General features: G+C 33.2%; 1 protein-coding gene across 2 annotated transcripts; it reads right to left on the bottom strand.

Moving 5' to 3' along the window:
- Positions 1–193: 193 nt before the first annotated feature.
- LOC132741868 (trimethylamine monooxygenase-like) lies at positions 194–19,052 on the bottom strand. Of its 2 annotated transcripts, none has more exons than XM_060730132.1 (5): positions 18,901–19,052; positions 15,214–15,378; positions 4,787–4,951; positions 3,612–4,302; positions 194–2,483 (listed from the first exon to the last, which is right to left on the bottom strand). In XM_060730132.1, exons 2-5 carry the CDS (start codon positions 15,374–15,376, stop codon positions 2,153–2,155), a joined length of 1,350 nt encoding a protein of 449 aa, XP_060586115.1. In that variant the 5' UTR covers positions 15,377–15,378; positions 18,901–19,052; the 3' UTR covers positions 194–2,152. The 2 variants fall into 2 exon arrangements, with proteins under 2 accessions (XP_060586115.1, XP_060586116.1); XM_060730133.1 differs by lacking the exon at positions 18,901–19,052 and adding an exon at positions 17,120–17,259.
- Positions 19,053–22,477: the final 3,425 nt, after the last annotated feature.

The following is a 22,477-nucleotide window of genomic DNA, read 5'->3' as shown; positions in this document are numbered from 1 at the left end:
CGTTCTTAACTGTTGTGGAAAACTCATGCATTATATTTAGATAGAAATTTCTGGAATGATCTTTATTGTTGAAGTTGCTAGATTATGATTACTGTAGTAAATGGAAGACTATTCTAGAAACTTCTTAGTTAATATATATAAGGAGACATTTTTCATTACTCTTATCTTTAAGTCATCAGTTACCTTTTAAGTCATCAGTGATCTTTTAGAAATCAATATATTTGGAGTATTATTCAACTTGGATATAAAGTGATTTATTGGAGCTTGGATTTTAAAATAAATTATTCTTGTGGATTTTATTGTGGGAATTTATTCTAAAGTGTTCTTGGATTTAACTTGGATTTAACTGTGTTATTCAAAAAGGATCATTCCAGGATCAGACTAGACATTTAAGATTTTCACTTTTATTTGGACTTCAGGTATTTGTAAAGTAATTTGTTATTTTATTTTTCTTTAATATTTTTCTGTAATAAATTTGTTATATTGTTACAAGTTTGTTGCTGGCTTTTCTTTCTAGTTACGCCTGGCTCGTAACAATAGAAAAACATATATTATATATCATTTAAAGGGGAAATCGGTCCAAAATAAGAAAACAAAAGAAAAAAACGTGTAACCATCATGTCGTGAAAACGAATCGTCATACAGTAACCTTGGTAACGATATACCGGCGCACGAAAAAAAATGTGGTTAGTTCATTATTTTGATGCATCACGTCATTCTTTAAACACTACATATAAACATTAAAATTAAGGAAAAAGTGTGTATTTGTATTCCTAACGTCACTAGTAAATATGACGTTATTTGCTCTAGTGTAACGCTCGTAAACAAGCATTTGTGTGTGGTCGTCAATACTGCAATTACGTGAAAATGTCAGTCGCTAAACGTCTGGAAATACGGACGATCATTAATTGGTAAAACACCAACAGATACCTTCAAAGAACTTAAAAGGGCAAGCAGGACCAGTTCAGTCACGAAGGCTGGCTTTTAAATGGCACAAACGCTTTGTAGAAGAGAGAGAGAGAGAGTCGGTAGACGATGACAACCAGCCAGGCAGACGTCCGTCCGTAATGCCGGCGCATGTGACGAGGGTTTTGCAATATATTCGTGCACTGGTGGAATATGTTACATGTACGTTGCATAAGAAAAATAAAAACTACAAAATACTTTGCATCAATCATTCCTCTATTGACAGAAAAACAAAATTTTATTATAAGATAAAAAGCAAATGCCACTTTACAAGCAACAAACAATTAATACAATAACAGTAATGAACTAATCCATTGTTTGTCGTGCGCCGGTATAACGTTACTAAGGTAACTTAATGACCATTCTTTTACACGACACGAAGGTTACTGAGCTTTTTCTTTTGTTTTCTTATTTTAGACAGGTTTCCCCTTCAAGTGATATATAATTCATTTGTTTTTATTAATAACTCTCATGACAATAACTGCAGTGCATGAATTTTTTGGACAACCCTCGTAAAGGGATCGTAAAATATTTTCTACAATTTATGCATAAGATTATAAATTTATTGTGATGAACGCGCTTTTCCTGTGATATTGAATAACTATATAAACAAGGGAAGAATTTAACGCAGTTGTTTCTGTGTTTTCTGTGTTCAACCTTCAAACAATAGCACATAATATCATATAACGTATATATTTAAAGCATTATTCAGAAATAAATCCAATAAAAGTTTGATAATACAATGTAACCCAATAATGCAAAATAATACAAAAAAAATAAGATGATAAAAACAAACGTTCAGTCAGCCCAGTACATGTATGATATATAAGTAAAATATTTTCAAAGGTAAACTTATTTCAGTTCATTTTAACGTTCAATGCGTATCTGATACTCTAAACGTTCAGTCCGTTAATTGTCCAATTAATGCGCGGTACAAGTTTTATTTTGCAAAATTTCGTTAACAATCGTTTAATTGACGAGCGTCCGACAAATGTGCGATGCTTGTGAAAAAGTAAACGAACATCAGTTAATTTGATAACTTAAACAAAATGTATTCCAAAGCTGCGAAATTATGTAAACGATCATTCATCAAATTAATGTTCCTATAAATATGTTATACATGTCCAATAATATAAAATTACGTCAACCGCCGACCGTCATTCATGTTTCAACTAATAATTTGTATTTAAATGAACGCCCCGATGCTGTCATCAAACGCTTCATACATTGGAACTTTCGGTTTTGGTGCGACGGTTCCGGTCCAGTTGGAAGCATGACATTGGTCTTTGTACGTGAGAATGTTATCATTCTTATGAGCGATCCAATCGTGCATGAGTTTACCGGATTTAACAGCTTTCTCTGGATATCCTGTGTCCTTTATAAGCTCAGCCATGTACTCTGTCTGAAAATCAATAGCTTTGTCACACGTGTCAAGTTTCGGCAGTCTTTGAACCCATTTCTGTATGTCCTTTTGCATCTCGCCTCTGGACTTCTTCTTGATTTTACCATTTATGTACCTTTGTAATATAATGTTACGTCATATTAATTAAGTTGTTATAAAGGAGACTTACTTTATATAATAAATATGATATTTTTATTGCGTCTATTTTTGTATACGTAGTATACTTTTATGTGAATTCTTTCTTGTAAGAGAAACACGTAATCATACTTTTGAATTTTCATATGAATGCAATGTTTCAGATGGGTTTTAAGTTACAACACTGTGATATTATGTTACGACTTTACAGCTTTACTGGTCGAGTAAAAACACTCGGGTGTCCCTCCATGCATTATTTCAGGCACGAGCAGGCAACCTGAATAGAACCACCAGCAGTCTATAGGCTAGCTGGCTCAATGGCGGGATTCGAATCCAGTGACAGATAGTGGTTTGGAATCAAATTAATAACATTATCAATATGATTGACGATCATAACGATAAACGAATAAAGTAATTTAAGGCAATTAAAATAGTTACTAAATATACAAGATTAAGTTTTTAATATGAGTTCGATAAGGTTGTCATTTTTACAGTCTTTACGGTATTCATTAAACATAGGAAGTTGGGCCAAACAAGATATATTCTTGTACTTTGTATATAACTTTGTTTTTTTCCCAGGTATATGGTTGATAAAACTGGTGGCGGAATGCATGATTGGTATGAAAGTTATCTATATTTTGGTACTTGTGGCTAACATGTTTTCTTAGTAACACACCACTATTTTCAGTACCTTCAAAGTAGTACTATCTCTTTTGTTAAAGCTAGACATTTGTTAAAATAATTTTCTACATATTGATAAATTTATTTTGTATCCAATATATTCAAACCTGGTATATTTGTTTTTTGTTTTAATGCTATAATTGTGGCATGTAAATAATGTACATTTTGTTATCATCATGAATTGTTATAATCGTATATTGTAAAGTATCTCGGTTGTTTGTCTAGTGTATCTTTCTATTGTTGTAAAGTACTTAAATGAATATATAAACACCAATGAGATATTTTAACATATCACCGACACTTCATTGGTATTTAGCAGCAATTCCAGCAGAGTTGTAGATTGAATTAGAAAGAAACCATGTCTGGATGTAAGATTTTTTTAAATGAATGGTCTTTTTATTATCTGAGAAAAAGTAGATAAACTTACATGAAAACCCAAACAGCTTGTACGTCAAACATTGTGAAGCTGAAGTACTGGTTTTGGACACCCACATAGAAAAGCTTGTTGTCGCCACCATTAACCCAAAGAACTCCTTTGTACAGATTGTCAGGGTAGAAAGATACGTCTGAGGTTAAACGCAGCTTGTCTTCCATAAACGGAAAAGCATAATGGTACCCTGTACAGAAAATCACTGTGTCGAATTCTGCACGGGATCCATCTTTGAATGTAGCACAATTGCCAACGAACTTTTGTACTAACGGACGTTCTTCTATACCTTTTGGCCATTTGAATCCCATCGCTTTATTCTTCCATGTGCAGATGATACTTTTGGCGCCAAATTTAAGGCATTGAATTGAAATATCTTCTGCTGAATAACTTGATCCAATAACAAGTACTCGTTGGTCACGGAAGTCGCTGGCGTTTCTGAAGTCATGTGAATGCATCACACGACCTTTGAACGATTCGATTCCATCAATGGAAGGTACTTTGGGGCAATTAAAAATACCAATAGCAACAAGCACGTGACTGAAAGCTTCTGTGGTGGTTTTGTTATCAACAAGATCATAGGCTTCCACTGTAAACTGGGATTTTACGTCGTCAAAACACACATGGCGCACAACATTGTTGAATTTTATGTATTTCTTCAAGTTTGCTTTCCCTTTTTGTGTCCATCGTCCTACAATGTTTGGTCATCAAGTAAAATGTACTTGTATCAATTACGATGTCAGTGATGTAGTTTATATAATACCCATGGTATAAATGTAATTAAATTCTGAATCCTTTTACACATTTTCTACACATTTTATTTTGAAAAGTTTATATATCGTAGAAAAATATATCATTAACTCATAATCTTATTAAAAAAATTAACAAGCAATCTTCCATACATGACGTATAATGGAAGACGACAAATTATATTATATCCAGTTTTTGTGGAACTGAACTACTCTAAATCTCAAGAGAACTTTACTGTATATAGTTTTATAAAATTATGTATGCTATAAATGAATCATGTCCTTGTGTTTTTCACAACAGTCCAATAAATTGTAAGGTTAAATAGTGGATTGATCCCGACTCTATTTTACCAATGACAAGGACAATAAACAGAGATAGCTATTGTGCTTAAAAAATAAGAATAGATAGATAAGTAAAACAAATACCTTCAAAGTAATCTCTGATTACAGTCCTCGGGGGGAACGAAGGGATTGCCTTTTTGAAATGATCCTCGAATGTGTAGTCCGGGTACTCGTGAAACTCTTTTGCCCCGTTAGTGAAGAGATTAGTGTACATTCCGTTATGACATAATTCTCCATATTCGTCCGTGCCTGTGAATATAGTGATGGTATACAACGTTATGACTTATAAATCAAACTTAATAATTATACTAGTACTAAGTATATATTCGTCATATATGTAGGCTCTACCAAATTTATTGATCGATTCATCGATTATTTGTGGTTTGCGGACAAATATCTTTTTACCTTCATTGGTTGTTATGAAAAATAAAATTTTAAAGAGATATAAACGAAAATGTTGGGCCAGCACATCATCTCAACATTAAAACTATTACCCTGTTTCCTACGATCTATATATCATTATTGATTTACACGTGTAGGCTGATATATTGCCCTGTTTTCTGTGGTTCAGATATCACTGGTGATTAACACGTGTAGACTGATCAATTGCCCTGTTTTCTGTGGTCCAGATATCACTGGTGATGAACACGTGTAGACTGATCAATTGCCCTGTTTGCTGTGGTCCAGATATCACTGGTGATGAACACGTGTAGACTGATCAATTGCCCTGTTTTCTGTGGTCCAGATATCACGGGTGATGAACACGTGTAGACTGATCAATTGCACTGTTTGCTGTGGTCCAGATATCACTGGTGATGAACACGTGTAGACTGATCAATTGCCCTGTTTTCTGTGGTCCAGATATCACTGGTGTGATGAACACGTATAGACTGATCAATTGCCCTGTTTGCTGTGGTCCAGATATCACTGGTGATGAACACGTGTAGACTTATCAATTGCCAAAAGAATCACAAGTGGGCTTCGTCGATTTTCGTGTGTTTAGTTTCAATGAAGTCGTTGTGAAGCGGTAAACGCCACATAATGAGGACATTTAAAACTAGTTTCATTTACGATATTTTTTGTAATTTTTAAATTAGCAATTGGTAGGTTTTGAAATATTTTTTAAAAAATTTACAATTTATGATATTTGTTATGAAATATTATCTTTATTTACTTTTCTTAGAAAAACAAAGCACATAAAAAGAAGAAAGTGGCAAAACACGCATATCTTATAGTGTATATTGTGTTTAAAAGCAACAAAATGAATTACTTAAAGCTATGTTTATCAAAAATAATGACAAAAATATGTTGTTAAGTTAGCTTATTATACAATTCATCTTAAAATTTTATGTAATAAACAGCTCAACTTTTTAATAAGGCATTGCGCGCATTAACTATGTTCGGATAAGGAGGCAGTGTACAGTTTTAGTTGGTTTCTAATGGGCCATTTACATGTAAGAGACATGTCTTATTTTTTCAAATTGCTATACATGTATTTAAAGTGTCGGTGGCTAGTGCAGTATACCAGTCTTTGTTTTTTCTGTTGGATATATGTTGGAAAAATTTGGCTGTTTTTGGAATTCTAATGTGCTTTAACGATGAAGCAAACAAAACCTCAGGTCTGTCCAAAAAGAAATACAATTACTTTAGGTGCGTGATTACAGATATGTATATGATCCCATTCATCTATCCACTCATCTCGATCGCAACTTTTTGGTCCTTTCCGTAAGTCTTTGGATAAGGACCTCGAGTACACAGAAGTATGAAAACACAAAACGGTTATGGTATTTCGATCGAAACCTACGCTAAGGAACTTAACATGTAAATAAGTAGATTTATCTTCTTTTGAGAAATAAATCCCTTTTAATTTTGACGGGTGCATATGTGTAATTGCCTCAAAACTCATCCTTGTGAAACGGTAAAACATTCCGATAAAACTGGTTTTCGAAAGTTTACCAAACACGAGTTTTTCGTGACTGCGCATTTAAAGTTTAAAATTTGACGTGGAAACATCGCTTATCTCGGTATTTGAAATGCTTCAACAGTTCAACACAGCTGGTTTCAGCTGTTCACCAATTCGTCTTTCAGATAAGTATTTCATGTTATTTTGATTAATTTTGCTTTTATAAAATATGCATTTTGAATTAAGAATGGCAGTGATTTTCAATATGCATTTCACAGTGTAGCTATAACTTACGCAAAATTTGCTAACTTCGTTCGATATGGTATATATAATATACATATCAAATGTTGTTGTTTTTTATGGTTACTACCACTGTCATTTTGCCATTGGGTCATGAAAAATGGAAAGATTGCTTATTTCAAGTCTTCATGTGCGACACAAGGCGTGGGCGCGAGCTCGTGTCTTATGTGTATATGCAGTAAAAAGTACAATACTCGGTTATCTCCGCATGACTTATCATTATTTTATATGTTTATATATTTTTTTAAGTTTACAATTCGATTTTAAATACAGATACTAAGTAATTGTTAAAAGTAATACAAATAAAAAACAAACTTAACACAGAGCTTGGAAAATAATTAGTCGTGTACAGATGTACATGTGTTTGATTTATTTTGTAGTATTACTGATACAGACTGGTGTGTTCAGCTATGTCTATAGACAGATAGACGAACACGTGAAAACGCGAATCGTGCTGTATTACTTCCAGAGTAAAGGTATATCAAGGAAGGAACCGGTTGGTGTTATGGACTGATGGATAGCGGCATGGCATGGTTCAAGGTGCTGATGGGAAATGACTCTCCTTAATTCACGCTATTCATGGATCATATATATTAACTTGATTTGTTGGATAGATTATCAAGTAGAAATATTTCTTTCATGCACGAGATGTATGGTAATTGAGAGTGAAGTTGGCAGCCTAGCGGCCCAGTGGCCTAGTGGCGGCTCAGCGGCCTGGCGGCGTGAAGTTGGCGGCCCAGTGGCCTGAACTTAGTGTTGTAGAAGTTTGTCGACTCATCGTTAATTCTGAGGTCATTCAAAAGTTACATAAAAGAAAGAAAGAATAAAAACATATTCATAAAGAATAGCCTGGCAACCTAAAATTTTACAGTTGTAGAAATTTTATAAAAAAAAAACAACAATAAAAAACGGCACATGTGATGTTCTTTAGACAATTCTTGATATTAAAGCAGCACGCCTCCAAATTCACGCTAATTGAAATGAATTTTTTAAAATGTAATTGAATGTATAATCTTGTGAAATAACCAAAGGAAGCAATTTGCACATTATCAAATATCAATAGCATCTACAACCCACGCAAATAAAGTTGTCAAAATATGCATAAATAGTCCTTACTGCATTAGAACATGTAACGCAGTAGAAATCTACATGTAGTTGTAAATATTGAAATATCAGTCAATAATCAGTCATTAATCGCACATTACATGTAAAATTTTAATTGAATCTTGAATCATTCTACTTTTCCTAAAATCGTCATACATATTTCTCAAGTTTGATTTTATTGAAATATTTTGACTCATCTGGAGACATATTATAAGATATATAAAACGAAAAAAAATCATAAAAAAACTTTTTGATTGTTTTATCACTTTTGTGAAGTTTGCGGCCTAGCGGCCTGTCGGACTAAATTTTGACAGGCCACTCAAGCTAATTTGTTGTTTCTTATATGACTTTCCTCCTATTTGAACATCCGTACGACAAGTTTTTTTCTCGTGTTTAACAGTGTCAAATTCTAATCATTGATTAAATGTGCCGTTTTAATTAGTTATAATCCAAAGTTTCTCTAAAGTATTTAAATTGATTGATATTGTTAACGAATTAAAGAAAAGTTGAAATTGTCTATGATATTTGTTAATGAATTAAGCAATACATAATAAACAAGGGCCAATTATCATTAAATAATAAGAAATTGAAACTTCTACTTCCTTCAGTATATGTATATAAAAGATAAAGGATTCGAACCGACCTCAATGTTCCATGTTTTGTGGGAAGTGACCCGATTTAAAGTGCTACGTTGTGTTAAATTTTGTTTGTTTCCCTTTAGAAATCCTTAGCTAATAGTCTCTTTATCTAAGTTACTTCATTTTATTTTCCCGTATGATCGTCTTACTGCCTATGTATTTTGATAACCAAAACCGTTTTATTTGAAAAGGTCAATGGTTCTACCAAGCAAATCTTTTTTTCAGAGATTGTCCCCAAACATATGCTGTACTGTGCGGCTGCATAGCATCAATCGGCATGCTACAACGCATGTGTATCGTTTATGAAGGAAAGGCGGGAGAAACGATTGTTTTTGTGGGTTTTTTTTTTTTAATTTTCAAAACGTTTAAAATTAATGTCCGCGTCGTGAGCAAAAAAAAGTTGCAAAATGGTTTTGGCACATCTAGTTATTAGTATTTATTTTTCTAAAAGTCATGATACCGCAGCAGTATCTTTGTGCTCACTTTTTGTTAGGTTAACCGTTTGTTACAGCACCTTGCGTTCAGCGGTTATCTCTTATATTGGTGTTATTGGCGCACCCGTTAGAGGGGGGCTGTGACCGTGTGGGCGGCCATTTAGCTGTCCATAATTTTGCCTGTGTCTTATTTGGACAGGGCTGCAAAAAATCAACTTGCCGGCCGACGCCTTTAAGTGGCCAGTCGAAAGTTGAATAAGCAGTGTTTGATATGTACGTGTAGGTCCGTACATGTCGCTTTAACGCCGCGTTGTCTTTGCCACCCGGCTTTGTTGAAACAGACATGTAAGTCCCCCTGTCCTACCGGTCTTAAGCTTAGCTCAGACTTTTTTATGGATTGCGATGTATATACTTTATTAGCAATATTTGCTAAGATTCTTATCCCCTTTTTTGTTTTTAAAATCTCCTTCTTTTATTTTATTAAAAATGTGTACATGTACTTTTTCGCTTTTCCTTCATTTTCACTGATGCATATTTCAGTGTAGTCGAGATCAGACTGGTATCCAATAAACATTTTACCATTTCGGCGCAGGAGATATGAAAATAATTAACAAATAACTACTTAGGAAAAACCAAGGCATCAACTGTATCGAATCTTTACATTTTCCTTTCTCAAATACGCGCATTCACAATGAAAATCATTGGTGGCGAATTTCATTTCTTGAAATATTAAGTGGCCCTCAACACACAAAATGTGCATTTCGGTATTTGATAAAAATGTTGTCGTCAAGAAATATCTCATTGATAAGAGATTTAGTGGGAGCAATTTGCCCCGATTTCTCTTTAGCTTTGTTATTGTTTTACTCTTGTAAAATGCCACGCCGTTAATCGTTGCCACGCCACACCACGTTCTTAATCGTTGACCTCATAGCGGCAAGTCCAAGCAGAGTTTAGCATTTTCAGAGCTTATTATCATAGTTTACAGCACTTTACGTTGCTATGTAGCTTTCCGTGCATTTAGCTGGGAGCTGTCTTTCATATTTTTTCTCATTACAAGTTTTATTTCATTTCATATTTTTTGACGATGATATTTGTTTTCACCAAAATGCACAATAAAGTCACGGCCTTATTCCAATCATTCTGTGTTCTGTTATTTTATTCACAATTGACTATAAAACAGTTATGTTTTCTTCTGGGAAGTATAACTACTTGTACCAGACGTGTTGCGCAATCCCAGACGGTGCTATATCTGCTATGTAAAGATATGTGCATGATGATCTTTGGGTCTACCGTTTTAATAGCTTAGAAATGCTACTATTGGTTCTACATTCATACGTATCTGCTATATATGGTTTTGTTCATTTATAAAGAAATTGCGTCATCTAAGACCCCATATCTTTCAACGAAAGATATCTCAGCAATAGCTAAAGTTCCGTCTGCTTTCGAACCTTGTCGCTGGAAAACTACTTAGTAGTAAGAATACCCGTTAAACAAATAGTAATTTAATGTTGGGAGTTGTTGACCAGTTTATTTCAAATATATCAAGTAAAAGTCCACCTAAAATAAGTGAAATCATAGAAACAAAAGCAAACAATACACAATTAATATATTTATAATTCTGTCGTAGAGATCGAAAGTACAAAATGCCAACATGTTGACACTGTGTCGGATTTGTTTAAAATTGTACATCAGTGAGCATATTTAAATCAAAATGGTTGTCATACAAATCATCATCGTACCGAAACAGACTTAAGAAATATCAAATATATACATTTGTTTTACATTATCGACGATTACACTCTATATCTGATTAAATCTGAAACCTCGAGGTAAAACTACTTTCAATCCGTATTAACTCCGATGTTATTATAGATAATAACCGAGGACGTTCCTGCGTCGTATCAGGTGGTCAAATGTCGTTCTATTGTATAAGTCTAGTTGTCTAGTGTCGTGGTGTTGCTAGAACCTATTGAATACTTTATCTAATATAACCGATAAAGGTAAAAAGCCCGAGTTACTCGCCATGCAGCCGTAGCTGAATCTATTGCCGACCCGTCTTTATTTTTAGTCCTGTGCAGCAACCATGCACCCAGACGAAAAGCAATAGCAAACCTTAATTTATTTTTTTATTGTAAAACCTCTTAATCTTTTCGGTCCGTGATATTAAAATGAAAAAGCATTCAATCCAATACTGATCCTCATGCATAATTACATAGTTAGATCTGATACCCAGTACGCAGCTTTTTTCAAATTGAATTTTGTTTAATATGAATTTTCTATCCAATTTCACAACGCGCACATAAAAAAGTATGAATAATAATTATGTCATGAGATAAAGTATCACGAAATAATTCGTAAATCAAACAGCGTTCAAATAAACAAATTTAATTTCGTTCCCAAAATGTTTTCATGATTTTGCTGATAATAATAATGCTTACCCCGAGGTAGTGAATAAACATATTAAATTAATGCAAGGCAATATCGCTTGATGGTACTAGTGATGATTAAATTATTATTCTATATTTTTTCTAGGAGGTGGAGGCCAAATGCGTGTACCGCAAATATATTTGTATTTGCGATCTAGAGGTACGTTTATATATATATAGAGAGAGAGGATATAGAATGAGTGTAGGTTTAAAACTAAATTTATTGAACGAGTTGAATAATATCATATTATGCGAGCCTCTGGCGAGCATAATATTGTTTTATTCAACTCGTTCAATAAATTTAGTTTTGAATCTACACGAATATAATATTCTATTTATCACATATATAAAATAAGAACGGTAAACTGTTAACAAGAGTCAATTTTCTTTGACGCGCCTATAGTGTAATGCGCTTTAACGCTATGTTTATAGCGCAACTGACGTGACGACAAAGTGTTATTACACTATTGTAATATCGTCTAGTGTAATATCGTTTTTATTAAAAGGCTTTATTACACTCCTGTGCTGCAGTTTATGTGATAAATACATATGTAGACCAATAAAAATGATCAGGGGATAATAATAAGAAATTGCAGGCAGACATTGTTTCTTCTATTTTTTCATTTCCTTAAAAAAATCTGTAAGGCGGGGTTGACGTGGCCTGAGTAACCTACGTCACTTGTTGTGAATTGACGGAGACATCTTTTAACTTGTATATTAATAGTTACGTTTAAATACTTTAAATGATATAAACATACTAGATACATACAGAAACTTGCAAATTAATGTACGTCATATAAAAAATTGCAAATAAACGCACGAGGTTTCGGCTTGTCACTGTCGTAGTATCGCCTTCCTGTTGGGCATGCGCACAGAGAAGATAACAATGGATTAACAATTAAGAAAATACTTTTACAAAGGATACATTTACAATCAAATAATATAGTTAACAGCTTTGGATCATGATGTTAGAATAAAGTTAAGTCCATTTAGCGTTTTGCTTAATGTTCACTGTTTCGGACTACTGATAACATCTTTACATAGTCATCCAGTGTGCATGCTTCACATGAAGGCGAAACACGATGGTGAAAACTAGAAAGTAGGATGGTGAAATGTCGGAAACACGATGATGAAAAGTCAAAATAACGAAACAATGGTACACCAATAGTGAAAGGTCGACAGTACGATGGAGAAAACACGAAATATATTGAGGTTTTACCATCGTGGTTTCGTTATTTCGAAAAAATTTAACCCCTCTTTCTTTCGAAAATTTTTATCAAACTTTCCATTTTTAAAAAAGGTTTTTTTTATTTTTAATTTTAAAAACCCTGTTTTTTGTGTTTTTGTTCTTTCTAGCTTGTGTGTGTGCGTGTGTCGCGATGGCCCCAATGGCGCACTGAACATTTCTACAAAGCCAAAAAAAAAAATTTTCTTAATGTTTTGAAATACTTTTTACGTGTTAAAGAATAAAAGGAATCCCCATTTGTGCATGTACCAAAGTTATGTCTCATTTTAAATTGTAAAATTATTTGATAAGTAATAGTTACTGTACGAGAAATAGGTCTGCATAGTATTTACAGACCCGGGTGGCGATTTGAAGACCGAGAGAGCGTAGCGATCGAGGTTTTTAAAAGGCCACCGGGTCTGTAAATACTATGCAGACCTATTCCGAGTACGGTAACTATCTTACCTACATGCTCTTTTGTTTTTCTATCCATACATCAGTTTTTAACTCAGTATTTATTAATATTACTTACAAGAAACACATTATTTATGTACTTTATCATGTTTAAGAAAGCATAACAAAGCTATGCAAAGATACCATCCTCTACGCTCTTGTAATTCATTCGTTCACAAATCAGGTGTTATTTGAATATTTTCGTGTTTCTCGTGGAGTTTCATTATATAATAAAGTCAGGTAATGTACTTGTTGAGTTGAGTCACAGAAAATGAAAACAGAACTTGTCGAGTAGGCAAAGGTAAGATCATTATTTTGATATATGAAAACATAACATATTAATAATATATACAAATATTAAGGAAGATAAAAAAAGTTTTCTTATAATAAAAACGGCACACTTTATCTTTATTTATAATAAATTTCATGGTAAATAGATGATCAGGCTATTTCTAATATAATTGAAATATACGATTGTTTTCAAAGGAAAGTAAATGAGTAAATATCAGTAATACATGTAGATATACCGTCATGTAAGTTGGGTTTTTTTTTGTTGTTGTTTTTTTATGATGGCTGATTTTTAAATATTCTTAGAATTTCATTCGTGTTTGGAAGAATTTTCATTCGGTGTATTCTTAATTAGCATCATCCGTTATTCATATGTTTGATAAGACCGCAAGTAAGCACGCGGTCTAGAATGGAAGCGCAAGTCGTATTCTTGCGAAGAACAGGCGAGTACTGGTATACAAAATCCAAATTGTAATGTAAAAAATTGGGGACAAAACGAAAAAAAGGTCTTATCCTTAAGATGAACTATACTCTCACTAAAAGTAATATTTTGGGAAAGAAAGATGCAGAAGATGACTTTGATTCGATATGCACCAATCGTCGTATATATCCCATATTGCAGAATTGTTAAAATAATGCAGGATTGTGCAAAATCAGACACAGTTGTGGAAATAAATGCCGAAAACTAGTATCTTATGAAGCTATATAGTTCGGCAAATGTGTTAGGTATACCGAAAAGCAAACTATAAAGAAAGGCTAAATGTGCGTTATTGTACTCATTAATATCGGCGAAACACAAACTTCAACGCCAGAACAGTAGCCAGTTCGTTTTTCTCACAAATAATCTGGAATATATGTTATGAGGGTCCTTACAGCCGTATGCGCTAATTTATTTCTATTAATTTGATGAAATGTACTTTAAAATATATATCGACCCTTTTTTCTATTCGAAGTGGTCATTACCCCCCACCCCCATATCAATTTGCACAATTCAGCGTTATTTTTCAAAATTTCTGCGTTTACGGTGAATATTGTGTAATGCACGAGTTTCTCGACTTCACATATTTTCTATTGTATAGAGAACAATAGAACAAAAACAGGTCGGTATATATTTGCAGACCTGTTAAGCGGTCGGTAAGTGATTTACTAGACCGCTTTTAACAAAAGAGCCGGTAGGTAATGGCATATTAACATTATAGTACCCTTACAAAAATCTAAACGATCATTTTCAATTGGTTACATACTTACCCCAATATCTGACTAAAGTTCAGATCATGCATGCAGCGATGCAGCGTAGCGTTAAAATTATGAGAGCTGATTTAAATCAGATAAATACATACCCCTATTTTTATCATTGTGCCCCATAAAGGATACATTAGTTTTAAATATTTAATGAACTATGTCTATAACTCTGTACACCTTACTTCGCAATATATTCTTACATTTGCTGCAAGGTTTATTTAAAACATTATAACAAAAAATGTTATCGGTAATCTGTCACAGCACGAAATCACTTTTTACACTTTAAAAAGTAATTGAAAATTCCCATGAATTCTTTGGTTTAAATCGCATATCCTTTATACTTCAGGTTTAAAATTGTTTTTATACAAATGTGTACATTTATTTTTTAATAGTAAGAATGTATACATTATGATACAACAACATAATCGAGAAAATATAGTTTAAAATTTAAAACTCGGATGTTCTTTTAGATAACAGCACGTGAAAGATGTAACTTACCTGTCCTCCAGCTGTAGTTCCACAACCCACCCCAATCATTTTGTTTTTCGTAGCATACGAGTTCTATGTCACTTCCGCTACCCATCTTGTTAGCAAAGTGGTATAGAGTAGACATTCCACTTGGACCTGCCCCAATCACGCAAATTCTTTTCTTTGTATTCATTTCTAAAGGAAACAGATATTAAAGTGAATTAAGCTGGAGTTTTCATTTGAAGGCCCTTTATGCCTCCGAAATGCTTTTATTTTCTATTCCTTAAAAGCTTAAAATGTTTTAAATTAAGGTACTTTTAAATTAACTAAATAGAAGCTCATTGAATAATTACCTGAACTATCTTTTTCATCTGTTGCTTTATAACAATAAGTATAAGTATTTTGTATGAAAGTCAAAATACTACTTGGTTCACATTTTGTTACTTTAATGATAAAATATTTCACATTAAATCATTATTTCCTTCAGATGGCAAGCATCTAACATTCTCTAAAAAAAAACAACAACATTATTTAAACATAATAAGAGATAAAAGGGTTATTTCTTAGGCATTATGTGCCTTTCAGGTATATATTTTGTACTTTAGGAAAATGCCTTTAATCACTGAAAACTAAAATTGTTAGTTTCGAAAATTATTATAGTATAACAGCCGAAAGGTTATTTAACAAGCATGAACACTATTTGGAGGCAAAATTAAATGTTCCGAAACAAAATATTATGCTGATATTTGTAGTATGATTTTGACCATTTAGCAATTATTTCGTGCATGCGCAATTCGTTCATAAGGCAATATTCCAACAAACTTCATCCATAAGAGGTATAAGGGATTTTTTTTTGTCAAAATTCAAACAAAAATTTTATAAACTGCACACAGCAGAGATAAGGCTTGATTTTTTTTTAAATATAAACTGTTGATTTACTAGACCGATTATATATAGCCGATTTACAAAATAAAATGTGTTACGATTTATTTGAAATGCTGCAATTCTTATAAAGTCTATAAAAAGAGAAAAAAGAAAAGATACTATCTCGCTTTTCCAGTTTAAAACTAACATTTATATAGTAACTTCTACCAAGATTTCTACCTCTACTCGCTACATGTTACGGGTGTGAACAGTTATTTTAGCTTACCTTTATGCATATTTAACTATTGAGAAAAAAATATGTTGATGTTTTTAGACCCGTTTATGTGGGAAAAGGCATCGACGATAATAAATGCCATTACTAATGTTTCCTCGCGTTGATTCTTTTCTCTAAACCGAAATGCACCTGATGATTATTTCAGGGCGAAGGGGATGACAACTTGAGTGATATGTTCTTGCGGTCGTTCATCTTTCAATATTACGGAGCCCTTAAGGTGACATTTTCCACTCTTTTTCCGGTACATAATTGGTTTTACGAAATAATAATTCGTTATTACGAAATATTTATTCGTAATTACGAAATATTAATTGAATTGGATTGGAAGTTAAAAAAGATAAAAGAATGTCTAACATGGCTCAATTAAAAATGTTGCTTGTGTGACTGAGTCTGTTCTAAAATTAATGTTACCGTCTGTAGGAGAACATGACTTAAATATATATATAAGTATGATATAAATAAAATATAAAGTGTGATGTAAAGAAGAACTTAAATCGAAAAGAGTAGATCTAAGAATGGTAATGTAGACTGCTAATGAAGTAAGGCACAAGCTCACTCGTGGTAAAATACAAAGAAAAACATTTTTGGTTATGCTTGGAAACGTATTTTAACACTCAAAAACAAATGATGAAAAAAATATAATAAAAGAAAAAAATGTTCACTCTCTGTTCTTTTCATTATTTTGACTAACACGCGCGCAAAAAGAATGTTATGTTCTCCCTGTTAAATATAGTAATACTATAGAAAAAAAAAATGCAAAATATTAAATTTAATTACCTTAAACATCCTCGTGTAGGACAAATATTTTGAAAATTAAATTTTATCACTTTTTATCCAAAGACACCTAACATCAAAAGGCTTCTCTTAAATCTCGCCGGAATGAAGACCTGTAATTGATTGTCCTTAAAAGTGAACGCATGCGCAATCAACCTCCCGCCCTCGATCGTGAATGTAGCCGCTTCTGCAGTCTAGTTTAAATGTGTACTTACGCTGTTTCTGCTTATTGAAAATAATAATCTATATTTTGGATAATTTATGATATTTTCAATCGTTAAAGGTTCTTGTCTGCAATATAATTATATAAGCTTACGTGTGAATTCGCCCCATATTTTATACATAGCAATGCAAATTCTTTCATATTTTATACACAGCAATGCAAATAATTGTTAATACCAGCTCTATTTAAATGTTCTGTTCAATACTTCTTATTTTTATCCGCAATGTTGCATTGTCATATATTATTAGTTATAGCATAGTTTGGAGACATTTCTGTTGAAAATGTGTCAAGAGTAAAATCATAAACCTATACATGCACAGTGCTTTCACTGGAGTGCAGGTATAAGTTACCGTCACCCAATCGAATGCCAATTGATTGGCTCATTTGTTTTCAGGGGGTAAACTTATTATTATGACAGAGAAAGGGATAGAGATAGAAATATCATATTGAGATGTTCAATCATTGGTTACTTTTTTCTTATGTTTCATATTGCGATGACAGGGAACGTGTTTTTATTTTTGTCTATGATACAAAAGACAAAGAACATCAAACACATTTTTGACGCATTTTTTTATTGATGACAAGTTCATAAAACAATCAGCAATTTTAGACTTTTTTTTTCAAGGAAACGCGGCTGAAGACACAAGTAATCAACAGCGTCGCTAATGCTGTGCAATAAAATGGAATACTAGTGTAATTTCATCATTGCGGTGTAAATTTCAACTTCTTATTTTAGGTAATGACATTTGAATCAAGAAATAAGCCAGAAAGAACAAAGCGCAATAAAGAAACCATACACACACGAAGTTAAGCGATACATTGTTATTTGTGCTTGCTTCGGTCCTTCTGGTAAATACGGCATAATATACAATTATTGCAAGGTGTTTAAGCCTATCAGAATTTGATTATTTTTTTGCATTGTTATAATAAATCGTATGTCTCTATAAATTTCATAAGTCGATTTTTTCGATCACAAAAGCAATAGGATTCAATAGTTAAATTTTCTCGGCTTCTGGGTAGAAACACGCTCCAACAAAAACTGCGAATTTTGTATAAATATATAAAAATAATATTGCCCTTAATATCGACAACTCTACCGTTGTTTTAGTACTTTCATTGGAAGTTCAAAAAGATAACACAATGCCTTGGCACAACCGAAAATGTTGCTTGTGTGACTCAGACTGTTCGTAAATTAATGTTACCGTCTAGTAGGAGAACCTAACTTAAATATATGTAAGTATGTTATTTAAAAGTAAAATATAAAGTGTGATGTAAATAAGAACTAAAATCGAAAAGAGTAGATCTGAGAACGATAATGAAGTCTGCTAATGAAATAAGGCACTAGCTCATTCATGGTAAGAATAAAAAGAATAAAAAACATATTTGTTTATGCGTGGAAACGTATTTTAACACTCAAAAACAAATGATGAAAAAAAATATAATAAAAGAAAAAAATGTTCACTCTCTGTTCTTTTAATTTTGACTAACACGCGCGCAAAAAGAATGTAATGTTAAACGTAGTAATACTATAGAAAAAATGCAAAATATTAAATTTAATTACCTTAAAACTCCTCGTGTAGGACAAATAATTTGAAAATTAAATTTTATCACTTTTTATCCAAAGACACCTATCATCAAAATGCTTCTCTTAAATCTCGCCGGAATGAAGACTTGTAATTGATTGTCCTTGAAAGTGAACGCATGCGCAATCAACCTCCATCCCCCAATGGTGAACGCCACTTATGCATTAACCCGATAAGTGTAGTTTAAATGTGTACTGCTGATTGAAAAAAATGCTCTATATTTTGGACAAAAAGGCATTAAAATTTATATTTTCAATCATTAAAGGATCTTGTCTGCAATATTATGAGTGAATTCGCCCGATATTTTATACACAGCAATGCAAATTTTTTCATATTTTATACACAGCAATGCAAATAATTGTTAATACCAGCTCTATTTAAATAATCATTTTTTTTGTTCTGTTCAATACTTCAAATATTAGTACACAAAACAATTTAAGGAAGCTACGTTCACACAGCAACATGAAATGTGCACTACTGTACATCAAACAGACACTGGACATGACAGAAGATAGGGTACACGTTCGTTCACTTTACTTCAATATATGTTTAAAAATGAAAACACTTTAAACCGATCTTTCAAAACAGTAACAAAGTGTTTTAGACAAATAGACCCTCCCCCCCCCCCCTGTCTAAAAGTATTTAAGCATTGATGTTGATATTGTTGATAACACTATTGTTCTTGGATTCAAGTAGCTGGTTTGTCATTTATAACAAAGCCATTAGTAATAAACCTAACGTTGGACATCACCACCACCAAGTCAAGTTAAATAGTTTTCGTCAAATACTTCTGATTGACGAATTATAATTAACATTCAAATACTACTGATTTGCGAATTATAATAAACATAAACATTGTAAATACATTTGTTAAATAAATACATGTACAAAACAAACACAAGACTGTAACTACAGTACAATATTATATGTTATATTATAATAAGAAATAACAGGAAAAAATAACATGGTTATGAACAAGGAAAGAATTTTTGCACTAAATTCCTTCACAGAAAACTAAACAGCATTTCCTTTTTTAAAATATAATTGAATATACATGTATTTAGCTAAATTTAATCATCAATCTGTTTCGTTTCAAGGGTGTTCATTATTTGTGTCATATCATCTGAGTCTGTTATTTGATTGACATGTGTCATAGATTAAACATATAGAAAAGGTGTGTTTAATTTTAGAGTAATTTGCATATGAGGAGTGTAATGCATCAGTAAACTGTGTACCACCTCCACACCGCCGGAAGATAAAAACAGGAGGACCTTCACAAATATTGCCTTACCTAGACCTTGATCTATGCAATAGCTTTGCAAAAATGTCAAAATTCTAGAGTTTTTTGTAGTTACACGATAAGAGCATTAGTTACACGATAAGAGCATTTATCAAGTTGATGAATAAAAAGAAAATATTTATTTAAATGGCCTATATTCAAAATTAAAAGCGTGCAGCTCAGCAATATGTTAATTAGGTAACAAGTCGATTATGCAACACTGCACAGTTTAGAGGTCGTTATGCCTGTACTATTTTCGTAACATTTTGCAGTTCATCTTATATTTTATTCATTTTGCTGTTATGTGAATTTAAATAAAAAACTGCGATCTGATAATTATTTTGACAGGTTATATGGCCCTATATAAACGTTAATTTGTAAATATATATTGCAATTTGCGGTCATACAACCAGAAATATTTATATGGCATTTATAATACTGCAAACGATCCGTGTATGTTAAACTATATAAACGTCACGATTATCCAATGAAATGCGATGTTACAAACTTGCAGTATCATAAGACAGAATATGCAGGTTTTAAAACACTTAAAATCATCGAGGGCTATGACCTGGTTCATGATAAATTTGCAAAATGTTGAAATATTCGTTAAAAATGCACCCTGTAACTATGGTGGCTGATTTGTGTCATTCGTGATTTCGCCCCGCTACCCCGCCAAACATAAAAGTCGAAAATTGACAAGTTAAAATGGCGGGGGCGAGGAGCGAAACACGTTAATTAGTGAGGGCACGGGACAAAGTTTAAGGAATAAAACTGCGGAAGCGCGGGACGTAAAAACGCTAATAAGCGGAGGCGCGGGGCGAAGTTTGATAAATAAAATTTCGCCGCCCCCCGCTAATATGTGTGTTTTCGTCCCAAATAAAACTTTGCGGCGCGCCCCCGCGTACTAGCGATACCCCGCCAAGCGAAAAGTCGAGAATTAACAATTGGCGGGGGCGTGGATCGAAAATACGCTAATTAGCACGGGCGCGGGGCGAAGTGTAATAACTAAAATAGCGTGTTTTCGCCCCGCACCCCGCCGTTTTATTACTTAAATTATTTATTTAAGTTTTATTTATCAAACTGAGCCCCGCGCCCCCGCTAATAAGCGTGTTTTCGCTCCGCGCCTCCGCCATTTAAACTTGTTAATTCTTAAGTCTAAATCTTAAAATAGAGAAAATAAGAATCCCTTAAGAAAATTGTAAATGTTGCATGCTCGGTTTGATTCAGCCTGTTCATGGACGATACTGTCAAGTGCAAACTACCGTCCACGCCCTCTAGCACCGTCTCAAGCAGAATTCTTATATCACAAAATTCATAACTGTATCTAAAAATTATCCATGTAAAACGGTACTTGTAGGTATTGTATACGGTAGTATATAGTGACAAAGAGAAGTAACTGGTTGCTATACATAATCATTATTTCTGTGGGAAGCAGTGGTGGCTATTAATGTCAATGGTAGATTTGTTCGTTGCTTTGGAAATTCAATGTTTCTATGGGGAAACAAACTGGTTAGTATGTAAAGTCAAAGCTTGCAATGCACGTCAAAGATTGCTTATTAAATTTATTGTTTGCTATGGAAATTCAATGTTTTCTAAGGTAAAAACTGGTTGCTATATAAAGTCAAAGCCAAAGATTGCTAACTAAATTTTTGTTTGCAAAGAAAAGTCAATGGTTGCTAGGGAAAGTCAATAATTGCTATGAAAAACAATTGTTACAATGGAAAGTAAATGGTTGCTACAGAAAATAAAAGGTTCTTTTGAAAGTCACTGGTTTCAAATGAAAGTCAAAAGTTCCTATAAAATACTATTGTTGCTATGGAAAAACAATGGTTGCCTAAGAAGTCACTGTGTGGTGCTTATGAAAGTTATCGGTTGCTTGTAGAAATCACAGGTTGCAAAGTATAGTAAATGATTACTTTGGAAGTCAGTGGTTGAGAAGGAAAGTCAATGGTTGCTATGGAAGTCTTGGTTGCTTTGGAATGATTTTGGTTGCTAAGGAAGTCACTGGCTGCTAGGGAATGGCACTGGTTGCTTCGGAGAGTCGACGGTTGCTAAAGGAGTTATTGTTTCAAAGGAAAGTCAATGTCCTTTGTGGCATTTAAAGTTTGCTGTGGAAAGACATAGGTTGCTATTGAAGCTAAATGGTTAATGAACGCACCCCCCCCCCCTACACACACACACACGACCCAGCAACAAGAACTAGTGGCAAGAAGTCCAGGAGGACCTCAAACAAAAACAGGATAGGGTACAAGACAGAGCACGAACAGGCTAAT

The sequence above is a fragment of the Ruditapes philippinarum genome, unplaced genomic scaffold (genome assembly GCF_026571515.1).
Source record: "Ruditapes philippinarum isolate M1 unplaced genomic scaffold, ASM2657151v2 ctg9470_1_1_1_1, whole genome shotgun sequence".
NCBI lineage: Eukaryota > Metazoa > Mollusca > Bivalvia > Venerida > Veneridae > Ruditapes > Ruditapes philippinarum.
The sequence above is the reverse complement of the archived record's forward strand: the minus strand, read 5'-3'. Positions and strand labels throughout refer to the sequence as shown.